The sequence below is a fragment of the Ursus maritimus genome, unplaced genomic scaffold (genome assembly GCF_017311325.1).
Source record: "Ursus maritimus isolate PB19 unplaced genomic scaffold, ASM1731132v1 scaffold_4, whole genome shotgun sequence".
Taxonomy (NCBI): Eukaryota; Metazoa; Chordata; class Mammalia; order Carnivora; family Ursidae; genus Ursus; species Ursus maritimus.
In genome coordinates this window covers 65,811,408-65,823,718 of record NW_024426552.1, presented here as the reverse complement: position 1 = coordinate 65,823,718, position 12,311 = coordinate 65,811,408, and the positions used below count along the sequence as shown (strand labels likewise).

The 12,311-nt window shown below is 41.2% G+C and overlaps 1 protein-coding gene across 1 annotated transcript in view; it reads left to right on the top strand.

Annotated features, from left to right (window-relative positions):
• The window catches only part of HACD2 (3-hydroxyacyl-CoA dehydratase 2), a 110,501-nt gene that overhangs the window by 90,549 nt on the left and 7,641 nt on the right, over positions 1-12,311 (top strand). The window contains exons 5-6 of the mRNA XM_040621333.1: positions 8,776-8,897; positions 10,985-11,163. Of these exons, the coding sequence (XP_040477267.1) occupies positions 8,776-8,897; positions 10,985-11,163 (301 nt within the window). The remainder of the gene's footprint in view (positions 1-8,775; positions 8,898-10,984; positions 11,164-12,311) is intronic.

Genomic DNA, 12,311 nt, shown 5'->3' with positions numbered 1-12,311 from the left:
CTTAGGTGAACCTTAATGCCTATCCAGAAACAAATTTGAAATGATTGGGGTGATCACTTCTCTGGAAACCAGAGGCTTGTCCCACAAGGTATTCCATTCTTTCTTTTTTCTCATTTTCTTTTTTATCTTTGTTTTTATGAGTTCCATTCAAATCATATTTTATAGTCTGATTCCTGCAGAGCAGAGATAGAAAAGGAAACAAGCGTTTGAGATAGATTTTAGGGGTCTTGGCAATAAGTTAAACCCAGGAAGTGAAACAGGGCTAAAACAAAAAAGCAGTGAAGATCATTAGCAAAGCAAGCCTCAGGGAAGAAGATTCACACTAACTGTAGGGAGTTCATTAGGGTTGGTTTCAAGTTCTTATGTTGGTTTCTATCTCAAGTCAGTTGATTTGTGACTAAGTTCATTTCGTGGATATATTCAAGATATCTGGACAGCGGTGATCTGGAATTTTTCATACTTTACTCAGTCCTTTTCAGTGAGCCTATTCCACTTAGTTCCTTCAGTGTCTCCTCTTCAGAGGTGGGCCACATTTTTTGGAAAACTTAATAGCTTTTGTAATACTAGGAGATTGTCACACTTACCTATTCTTGGCTCCTGTATATGGGTTCCTTTGAAGTTTTCTTGGTTTCATAAGAGAGTTGTTCTCCGCATAACAGTAGGGGTGTGTGTGTGTGTGTGTGTGTGTGTGTGTGTGTGTGTACTGTTCAGAGTTCATTGGGTTCAATTTCTGTAAGCCTCACTTGCCTCATCTGTAAAATGGGGATTTAATGAGGTAATATATGTAAAAATATGCTTGGTATACAGTAAGAGTTCAGTAACTATTGAGTATAATTATTATTTTTACTGCTGTTGTCACTAAAATTATTAAAAAGGGATTATTCAGGGGTACCTGGGTGGCTCAGCTGGTTAAGCATCAGCCTTAGGCTCAGGCCATGATCTCAAGGTCCTAGGATCGAGCCCCGCATCGACCTCCCTGCTCAGGGAGTCTGCTTGTCCCTTTCCCTCAGCCCCGCTCATGCTCTCTTTCAAATAAATAAATTCTTAAAAAAAAAAAAAAAGAATTATTAAAAAAAAAAAACAATTAAAAATAGTCCAAGGACTTGACTAGACATTACTCAAGAGAAGATATACAGATAGACAAATGACCCAGTAAGCACATGAAAAAATACTCAACATCAATAACCATTAGGGACTGTGTTTCAAAGGCACAGTGAGATGCCACTTTGTACTCACTAGGATAACTGCGATCATAAAAAAAAAAAGAAAAGAAAAGAAAGAAAATGACCAGTGTTGATGAAGATGGGAAGAATTGGAACCCTTGTGCACTGTTGCTGGGAGTGTAAAATGATGTAGCCCCTATGGAAAGTTTAGCAATTCCTCAAAGGAATTTAGGTAATTCCTAAATATAGAATTACCATATGACCCAGCAATTGCACTCCTAGATACATGCCCAAAAGAACAAAAAACAGGGTACTGTGATGTACACCCATGTTCATAGCAACATTATTCACAATAGCCAAAAAGTGGAAACAGCCCAAATGTCCATAAATAATTGAACAAGTAAAATATAATGTACACAAACAATGGAATATTATTCAGCTTTTAAAAGGGAAGAAATTTTCTGGGGCACCTGGGTGGCTTGGTTAAACATCCAGCTCTTGATTTTAACTCAGTCATGATCTCAGGGTTGTGAGATGGAGCCCTGTGTTGGCCTCTGCGCTGGGCGTGGTGCCTGCTTAAGATTCTCACTCTCCCTCTGCCCCTCCCTGCCCTGTGCTCGCTCACTCTGTCTCTCTCTCTCTCCAAAAAAAGAATAAAAAATAAGTAAAAGAAATTCTGGAACATACTACAACATGGATGAACCTTGAAGGTATTATGTTAAATAAGCCAGACAAAGGAGAACACATATTGTATGATTCCCCTTAAATGAGGTACCTAGAATAAGCAAATTCTTAAAGACAAAGTAGACTAGTGGTTACCAGGGACTAGAGGGGCGGAATGGGGTTATTAGTGGGTACACTGTTTGGGATGATGAAAAGCTCTTGAGATGGATAGTGGTGGTGGTCGTACAACATGCTCAATGTACTTAATGCCACTAAATTACATGCTCTAAAATGGCTAAAGTAGTAAATTTTATGTGTATTTTACCACAGACAAAAAAAAGAGATTACTGAGATTCTAAGATGATATAACATGAAAAACATGCTTATGTGTACTTCCTTTCTTCATAGTGTCCATTGGTTATAGATATATTGACCCCCTCCCCTGACACACACAGTCTGTCAAAGGAAGGCTGAAGAATGACATTTGTAGAGATTAACAGGTCATAGGAAAGGAAAGTTGGGAGGGGGCAGTCTAATGAACCTAGAACAGGGGTTGGCCTGTGGGTCAAATCTAGCCCGTAATTTGTAATGGTTTTTTGTTTCTAAAGGGTGTAAAAAACAACAAAGATGAATACATGATAAAGTCGACATGTGACAGCAAAGCCTAAAATATTTGTTATTTAGTCTTTTTCAGAAGAAGTTTGCCAACATCTGGTTGGGAACATTGCCGTGGGCTGAATTGTGATCCCCCCAAATTTGTGTGTGGAATCTCTAACCCCCAGTGTTGTGGTATTTGGAGGTAGGCCCTGTGGGAGGTACTTAGGTTTAGATGAGGTCATGAGGGTGGGGTCCTCAGGAGGACATTGGTCCCGCTAGAAGAAGAGACCCCGGAGAGCTCTCCCCTCCCATCCTGCCCCATGAGAACACGGTGGTGATAAGGCACCAGCTGTAAACCAGGAGGAGACCCCTCACCAGAAACCCAACATGCTGGCACCTTGATCTTGGACTTCCAGCCTGTAGAACTGTGAGAAAACACATTTCTGTTGTTTAAGCCGCCAGTCTGTGGTATTTTATTACGGCAGCCTGAGCAGACTTAAGACAAACATACTCTTCAGAGTTCTGCCAAGAACAGACTCTACTCCTCGCCTCTTAGATTTTACCAAAATCTCCTGTCTTCACAAATGAAGGGGGTATTAAGGAGAGGAAAGAACACTTACCATAAAGCCTGATAAGGGTATTTCTTTGAAATAAGCGGAGTGGTAAGCAGTGGGTTACAAAATGCTAGGAAGAATAGGGGTTCTACAATAGTGATTTTCTTTGTGGCACCATCTGTTTTTCTTTGAATGTAATAAAAATGACAGCTTTTCATGTACTGATACTCCCTGAGCCTTTTAAAGTCAAACATATGATGCTATTTGTGTGTAAAGGTTTTTCTCTTGCCCCCATTTGTTTCTCCAGCTTGAATTTCTGTGTAAACTCCCTTGGCTAAATTACACAAGCCGCCCACACCCAGCGCCTCCTCCCTCGCTGTAGAGCCAGGGACGGAAACCTGGCTTCTGCAGCGTGGAGGGTCCAGTACGCAACTCGCTGACTGCACCAGGCAGAGGAAGGTTTCCTGGCGGGCAGAGCTGCCCCACGCCCACTCCCCGATTTGTGCCATGATTGTGAAGTTGCACCTTTGAAACATGGCCTCAGGACGTTTTTGGCAACCAACCCTTTGTCCCCCTCTTTTCTTTTGTAAACCTTGATAATCCTCCTTTATCTCCCTCCCCCACTTTTGCCCTAATACCCCCTTTTCTCTTAAAAGGCAATAATGTAATTTAAGGTAAACATCAGAGTGCCTGGCTGGCTCAGTTGGTAGAGTGCAATCTCAAAAGCGGTCATGACTTCAAGCCCCTGTTGGGCGTAGAGATTACTTAAAAAAAAAATTTTTTTAAATAAACATATTCTTTTAAAAAAACCTTTATGGGGACGCCTGGGTGGCGCAGTCGTTAAGCATCTGCCTTCAGCTCAGGGTGTGATCCTGGCGTTCTGGGATCGAGCCCCACATCGGGCTCCTCCGCTGGGAGCCTGCTTCTTCCTCTCCCACTCCCCCTGCTTGTGTTCCCTCTCTCGCTGGCTGTCTCTCTGTGTCAAATAAATAAATAAAATCTTTTTTAAAAAATAATTAATTAATTAATTAATTTAAAAAACCTTTATGGAGGTATAATTTACATACCATCAAGTTCACCATTTTAGGTACAATTCAATGCTTTTTAGTAGATTTACCAAGTTGTGTTACCAGTTCTAGAGAATTTCTGCCACCTCACTATGATCCTCATGGCTTTTAAAAGTTCATTCCCAGTCCCAGCGTCTGGCAACCAATAATCTTTCTGTCTCTAGATTTGCCTTTTCTGGACATTTCATATAAATGAGATCGTTGGCAGTTGGTGTCTTTCAGTTAGCGTCGTGTTTTTGAAGTTCGTCTGTATTGTAGCATGTATCAGTATTTCTTTCCTTTAAGTGTGACCAAATAGTATTGCATTGTATGGATTATGTCACGTTTTGTTTATCCATTTACGGTTGATGCACATTTGAGCGGTTTTTACTTTTCGGCTGTTCTGGGTAATGCTGTGGCACCGTTAGCCGGCGCATCTTTGTGCAGGCATATTAAACCTCTTATTCTTGATAATTAACAAAATTCTGTGTTTCTGGTTCCTAATTCAAAAAGGAGCTGGGTTGAACTTTTTTTTTTTTAAGATTTTATTTATCCATTTGAGAGAGAGAGAGCACTTGCACATGGGGGGGGTGGGCAGAGGGAGAGGGAGAAGCAGGCTCCCTGCTGAGCAGGAAGCCCCATGTGGGGCTCATTGGGGGGGAGGGCGCTAAATCCCAGGACCCAGATCTTGACCTTACCCAAGCTCTTAACCAGCTGAGCCCCTGGGTGCCCCTGGGTTGAACTTTTTATAATCCTAGGCCTTAGCCCCTCCAAAAACCCTTCCAAAACTAAGCTGGCTGGTTTGTTTGTTGTTGTTGTTGTTTGAGGTTTTTTGGGGTTTTTTTTTGCCTCATTGATCTTTTTTCTCTGAGTCACTGGCCCTTGATAGAAAGAGGGCTCCCCAGTTGTTAGAAAAATGTTCCCAACTCCTGCTTTCAAAAAAAAAGAAAGAAAGAAATTAAAAGAAAATAGAAGGTATGATTCAAGTGAAGGGGCACAGACTCCGCACATGTCTTTGTGTGCAGACTGTGCCAGGGGCTGAGCGAGCCAACTGAGAAAGTCCCGGCAGCCCTGAAGACCTTAAGGTCAGGGAGTAAAGAGCCAGGGAACTATGCCCTGGTGTACCCTCAGCAGTCAATAACGAAGGGAGGTCTTAAAGTTATTCTCTCTTCTCTCACCTTCTTTGATAAAGGCAGATTAATTTTAAGAGGTACTATTTAAAGTCTCTACCCATTTTTTTTCCAACTAAAAAAATTTCCACCTATGCAAGGAAGTTAGTATTAGCCAGAGTTTCATGCCTTTCCCATGTACAGGTTATTCGCACACTCCTCTCCAAAGAACAGCAGCTGGAAGCCCTCGGCTGCCACTGTCCAGGGCAGCTTTCCACCCCTCACAGCGCTTTCTCCTGAGCAGGTTCAGTTTGGCTGTGTCAAGGGTCTGGGAGCATGCAGCTTTAGGTGGTGGCCTATTTTATTAGTCATCTGGTTTGTTACACAGCTCTTATTTTGAACCAGGTATTTTACCCCTGTTAGGTCTACCATTAGTCTTGTGTATGCCTCTTGCACACAACATTCATTTACGTGTTTTCATGTAGTTAACCCTCTCCTTTCCAAAGTAAGCTTGCTAGTTCAGGGGTTCTTATAACCTGCTTCGATCCCTGGGTGGGATCTAATCCATTTGGAATGGAATCATTGGGATGAGACTGTTAATGTGGCCAAATACTGCTTGGCTGCTTGGCTGCCTGGTTGCCTGGTTGCCTGGTCGCCTGGTCGGGCGGTCATCTGAGGAACCGCCTGCACCCTGTGGGCATGCATGAAGCTTGCAGTTCACCAACAACCTGTCTCTTGGATTCCATAAGCTGGGTCTTCCCCATTCTGTACTAGAGTCATTTTGTTATTGCTGAATCATGGATAATTTACAGTTAACCTGGTTAAATTTTATCTTACTGGGGGTTTTTTGTTGTGGTAAACCACAGATAGCAAAATTTAACCATTTTAACCATGTTTAAGTGTATGGTTCAGGTGCAGTAAGTACATTGCCTTGGTTGTGTAATCATCACCACCATCCATCTCCAGAACGTTTTTCATCTTCCCAAACCAAAACTCTGTACCCACTAAGCATTATTCCCTATTTCCTCCCACCCCTAGCCCCTGGCAGCCTTCTGCTTCTACTTTCTGTCTCCCAGAATTTGACTACTCTGGGTACCATATGAACAAGATCGTATAGTATTTGTCCTTTTGTGACTGACTTATTTCACTTAGCAAATTGTGTTCAGCGTTCATCCATGTTGTAGCATGTGTCAGAATTCCCTGACTTTATAAGACTAATATACATTGCATGTATATACCACATTTATTTATGGATTCAACTGTTGATGGGCATTTGGGCTGTTTCCACCTTTAGGCTGTTGTGAATAACGCTCCTGTGAACACAGGTGTACAAATACTTGTTTGAGTCTCATTCATCTTACTAGCTTCAGCTCATTACATTCTGCCCCTGTTTTGTGTCACTGGATAATTGTCTTCAAATCAGATAAGCTTGATCTCCAACATTTACCCAAGTATCTTGTTTTTGCTGTTGTTTCTTATTGAAGTAGGCTCCACGCCCAGCGTGGAATCCAGTGTGGGGCTTGAGCTCATGACTCTGAGAACAAGACTTGAGAAATCAAGAGTTGGACTCTTAACTGACTGAGCCACCCAGGCGCCCCTTCCCAAGTCCCTTCTTAATAACAGTGCTGTATTTCCTGTTGGTCTGAAGATATCATTTTTATAAAATGGCCATTTCCCCCATTCTGTCTTTTTAAAATTATAACATGGTCTTCCCAGCTGGGCTCCGGGAGCAGCTGCTTTCACAAATTCAGCCTGAGTCTGAGCTTGTCATAGTTCTTTTGGTGGGGCGGGGGGCGGGGAATGAGTCAGATTAGGCTGGATCAAAGTGCAGGGTTTGAGGGGGGTTTGTTTACTTTTTACTTGTCTTTCTGAAGGCCACTGAAGACTACACAGAAACAAATATTAGGTATCAAAAGCAGGAACTTAGTCTTGGGGTGACCTGATGAGAATTGAATTTGTTTGCTCCACAAACATTTATTGAGCTTCCTACTTGTGAAAAGCACAAAGTGCTTTTGGGAATCAGAAGATGAATAAAACACGTTCCCTGCTTTCAAGATGATTAGAATGCAAAATATTGAAAGAACTTTCTGCTGCAGCCCAGAGATCTTTAAGCAAAGCTTCATCCCATAGCTGTAAAATAAACCTCAAGGATGAAGAGGATTACAAAATACATCAAAAAGCAAAATGTGCTCTAAAAATTGTGTTTTAGTATAGATGGGTTTTAAGCAAGGATTTGGGGACAGACTGAAAAATGAAACATAAAAGCTTCAGAGGTGTTTAGGTTTCACTTTGGCTAATATAAGAGCACCAGGAAAACAAAAAGTACTCTTGCTCTTGACAATGTAAAATTCTTATTATTTTTAGGGATTAGTAACTGTGCATTTATGAAATTCTTTGTCAGAGCAATTTAGTTAATAGGTATGTAAATGACTAGTTATTTTATTGTGTAGGTGGATCGCTCCATGTACACTTTCTGAGGAAGAATATAAGTGCTAAAAACTATTCGCATTGCAAATGCACAGAAGTAAAGTTAAAGTTAGAATACTGTACCTTTGTTGTATCAGGCGTTAGGATGAGACAGAGAAGATCCATCTTGTCAAAATCTGTTGCATTCACTCAGTGGAATTTCTTAGTCACATCCAGCTCTCTAACTGCCTGTTTCGAATACAAGGCAACGTGAGTGAATTGGGTGCAGGGTAGTTTCTTATTACTGGTCTTCAAGCCTGGATCCAGGATCATTATAAACCTGGCTGGGGGGCTGGTGGAGGTACTGAAAGCAAATGCCAGGGCAGCAGAAGTACGTTTCCACCTGAGATGTGCAGTCCAAGGCATCTAGTGAGAACAGCCCCCAAAAACCACCTGGGGTGGGGGGCTGTTTTAAAGTTCATTGCATTTTCAGCATGAAAGTGATTCAGAGGAAGTTGGAAATTCCAGAGCCCTTCTGGCTGTAGCCACCTCCTGTGGTCAGCGTGGAAGCTTTTATAATTTTTAAGTTAAACCAGGCTTCATCTGGGGGAAAAAGTCACCAGTGGGAGAGAATAAATGAGCCCAGCCTTCCAGGTGCTCTCTACTCTTCTTTCCTCACTTGAATTTGTCCTACCCAGTGAGTGAGCCTCGTCTTCAGTTGTGTCTCAGTCACGACATTCCTACTTCTTTGAAATTTCCTCAGACTCTTAGTTGTCGTGCAAATCAAATTAAAATTCTTATTAATGGACAGACCCCAAGCTTTCCACCGATGTGCCCTTCTACCTCTTATCTAACTAGTCTTGGCTCCCACTAACATCAGTCCACATTCTCCGCAGGAGGCCCACAGACAAAACTCACTCATCTGTGTTCGTTTTTTCCTGTGGCCTCTAGCTCATGGAATTCCTGTTGCTGCTTCTCTTACTCATCAGTAAGCCGAGTTCTTCTCACTTGCCCTCATTCACTTGGCTCTACACAGTTGCTCTCATAGGCACGTGTTCCTGGATGTGGCAAAGCTCTTCCTGTTCTGTGGCCACTGATGATCAGACCGGAGCTGTGTCCACTTGCTCAACCACCCAGCTCTACAAGGGAGCAGGGGGCTGGCGCCGCACACTGGGAGTGCTTCTTTGTTAAAAATGTTTTATGTGTTTGCTTTGCTTTTGTTTTCCTTTTCCTTCAGGTGCAGAGTGAAGACAGTGTCCTCCTGTTTGTTATTGCCTGGACAATCACAGAAATTATCCGTTACTCCTTTTACACTTTCAGTCTGTTAAACCATCTGCCTTACCTCATCAAATGGGCCAGGTACAGTACATGGGATGAAGATGAACTTTTGAAATGACCCATCACTGTATTTGTCCTTTATTGCTAAATATTGCCTCCAAGCTCCTAAAAATAAAGTTGTATGATATCAACTGTCTTTCAGTTTTGTTTTGTTTTTTTAATTGTAGGAGACAGTAGTTGGGATTGATGATCAGGATAAGGGACGCTACTTAACTTTGATTAATAGAAACACTGTTTTAAGTTTGATATACTTAAGTTATTTTTATTGGATCAGTTATTTTCATTTAAATTATTCAATAGAGATTTGATGTAACATCTCTTTTTTGTTCATATCAAGTTTTACTGATGAGCTCCTGCCTTTATGTTTTTTTGAACCAAGTCCAATTCTCCTAGTCTCAATTTTGCCAAGCTATGACTCTTAATTTTTAATTAATAACCAATGTTACATGCAGTTTTATCTTGTTAGCAATTTGATTTTGCTTTGATAATTTTTGCCAGTAATATTATGAATTGGGTAAAGGCTGACAGTTCATCTGTTTATCTGAGCTAATTCATGAGATAGTTGTGAGTAGTTTTCTGAGTTGGAGAGGACTGTGGGGAGAGTGACAAAGCAAAAGGATCAAAATTGTTCTTGGGGCCCAATGCCTCATTTCCTAGAAGGAAAATGGTAGTTCCCAGGCAACTTTTGAATTTGGTGATTAAATTAGAGATATAAACCAAGTGTTTCCAGCATTTCAAGTGTGCAGACCCCTTTCTTTCCCACCCCCCGCCCCAGCACGTAGTTTTCTCAGGAAAAGGGAAGAATGGGGAGAGATGGCAGTTGCTAACTTACCAACCTGGGGAGGCGCTGTGGGAGCCGTCTGCTCTGTTACAGGGAGAGTTTGCTGGCCAAGCCCTGATCTTAACAGAGGAGAATGACTCTTTTGCCCATGGTTGTCCAGGGCCTATGGAAGAATCTTCCCATTCCACCATCCTCTTTAGCATAGCTGAAGTTGGCCTCGGGGAATACCGGAAACACGGCTTCCATTCTTTGTCACTGATTTCTCGGCACAACTTCTGCACCTGGAAGTTTGCTTGCTTGTCAGCCACAAACAGCCAGAGCCTCTTTAAAATTCGAGCTGCTGGTTTCTTTAGCAATACTTAACACCTCCGAATGATTCCCAGTTAGTTCCATAGGATGAACTTCTCTCTGAATTCTTTTTGAAACATAGAGAACTCCTTTTTGAAGTAAAAAAAAAAAAAAAAAATGGTGCGGATTCTATGTAATAGTCATTGCAGAGGTTTTCTATTGAAAAACTACACAGTGACCAAAAGCTATTGTGAATTTTTTAAGGTTTTTAAAATTGGCATAGATTTCATTTTTCACGGTGCTATGTATAGACATTTGGTAGGTGTAGAAGCACACTGGATGTGCTGTTCTTTCCAGCGCACAGACCGACGTGCTGTGCTTTGTAGGGATTCCTAGACACATGCTCCAACACCGCCCCACCAGCTCCCTGCAAAGCCCCTATCTCCACTCCCACCCCTGCCACAGGGCAGGACCCTTCTGTAAATCAGGACTCAGTGCCCCGACTTTACCAATGATTGACATCATCTTTATTATTTTAGGGAATTGTATTGAATGTCGTTTATTTAGTTGGACCAAATTTTGAGGCTGACGAAACACATTTATTTTAGAACATTCAGAGACATACCTACTATAGGCTCTTTTCAAAAACTGGCATGTAAAACCTGAATTTAAACAATGGGTAAACAGAGCAGGGCGTCTGGCTGGCTCAGTCAGTAGAGCATGCGACTCTTGATCTCAGGGTCATGAGTTCAAGCCCCGCATTGGACATGGAACCTACTTTTAAAAGAAAGAAAGCGAGAGAGAGAGAGAGAGAGAGAGAAGGAGGGAGGGAGGAAGGGAGGGAGGAGGAAGAGAAAAGAAAAGAAAGAAAAGAGAAAAGAAAAGAAAGAAAAGAGAAAAGAAAAGAAACAGTGGGTAAACAGGAAAATTTAGAAATAACAGCTTCCTGAAAGACCAGTACTGATTAGAGGGGTGGGAATGTATCTTTCTACTAACGCTGGCTTCGAGCCTCAGTCATGAATATTTTGTTTTGTTTTAGGTACACACTTTTCATTGTGCTGTACCCAATGGGAGTGTCAGGAGAACTGCTCACAATATATGCCGCTTTGCCCTTTGTCCGACAGGCTGGCCTGTACTCCATCAGTCTACCTAACAAATACAATTTCTCCTTTGACTATTACGCATTCCTAATTCTGATAATGATCTCCTACATTCCAAGTAAGTAAACAATTATGCATATATTTATATATGTTTTTAAAATTGGCTCTACAATAATTAGAGTCAAATGCCTTTGGATGTTTTTATACCATATCCAAGTAAATGTAAATCTAATTTATTAGGAACGCTTTAGTTTTTATTGAATGCTGACTGTCGGAGGGAATTTTCTGTAGTAGTAATTGAATAAAGATGAACCCTTCTCAATACAGTTGCCAAAATGCAGCCCTTCTCAGTGTGTGGGTTGGAAACTGAATACCAGGAAAGGTGAACTACCTATTGGGGCAGTGTACTGAGTGCAAAACAGAAAAGGCCATTAAAGACCTTACCTTGACTTTTTCTGTCTTTGGAAACTGCTTGTTATGGTATTTGGAAAACATTGTAAAGAGATTTTTGCATTTTCATTATATCAAAATAGACACTTCATTTTTAAGGAATCAGCAGCTAACTAGAAACAAATAGCAAAATAAAAATAGATTAATTTTTTTTTTCTATATACCTTATTTTCTTGTTTGGAAATAGGCACTAAAATCATCTGAACAGGACATAATGTTCTCTTCAGAACAGTTTCCAGTTATTTTAATAGTACTGCTAAAGGTTTCAATACAGATGATCAAAAGTACCTATCCCCCGTGCTCGGTAACAGGGAGAAATGGCCATGTTTGAGGCTTCTGTGAAGTGAGTCCTGTTTGCTGAGGAAGAGTTGTTTAGTCCTTTTCTTGAATTCTGATATTCATTTAAAATCCTGTGATTGATTTTCACATATCCAAAAGGATTTTGTTTTACCCGAGAATACATGAAGTCTGAGGTTTCTTCTCATTTACCTACTTCCGTAGCCACTGTGACTGTGAATCTTATTTTGGTCTATAAGATTCTATATTCTTCCCTAAACCTCAGGTTAAATTCAGACAGGAAAGTTGGATTTTTCTTCAGCCCACAGCGTGAACTGAATGAATCATCCTAACAATCGTAAGCGACATGTTTGTGTCCCTCTATGGAAAATTGCATTTCATGCGTTGTGAGGGAAAAAACTACATCCAGATTTCATGTGAGCGTTTATCTTGGAGAAATTCTTAGACAGCAGTTCTGCTTAATGATTCATTTTCCACTCTTTATTAATTATCGAGTCCTCCCTCCTCTTTGGTGCTGGA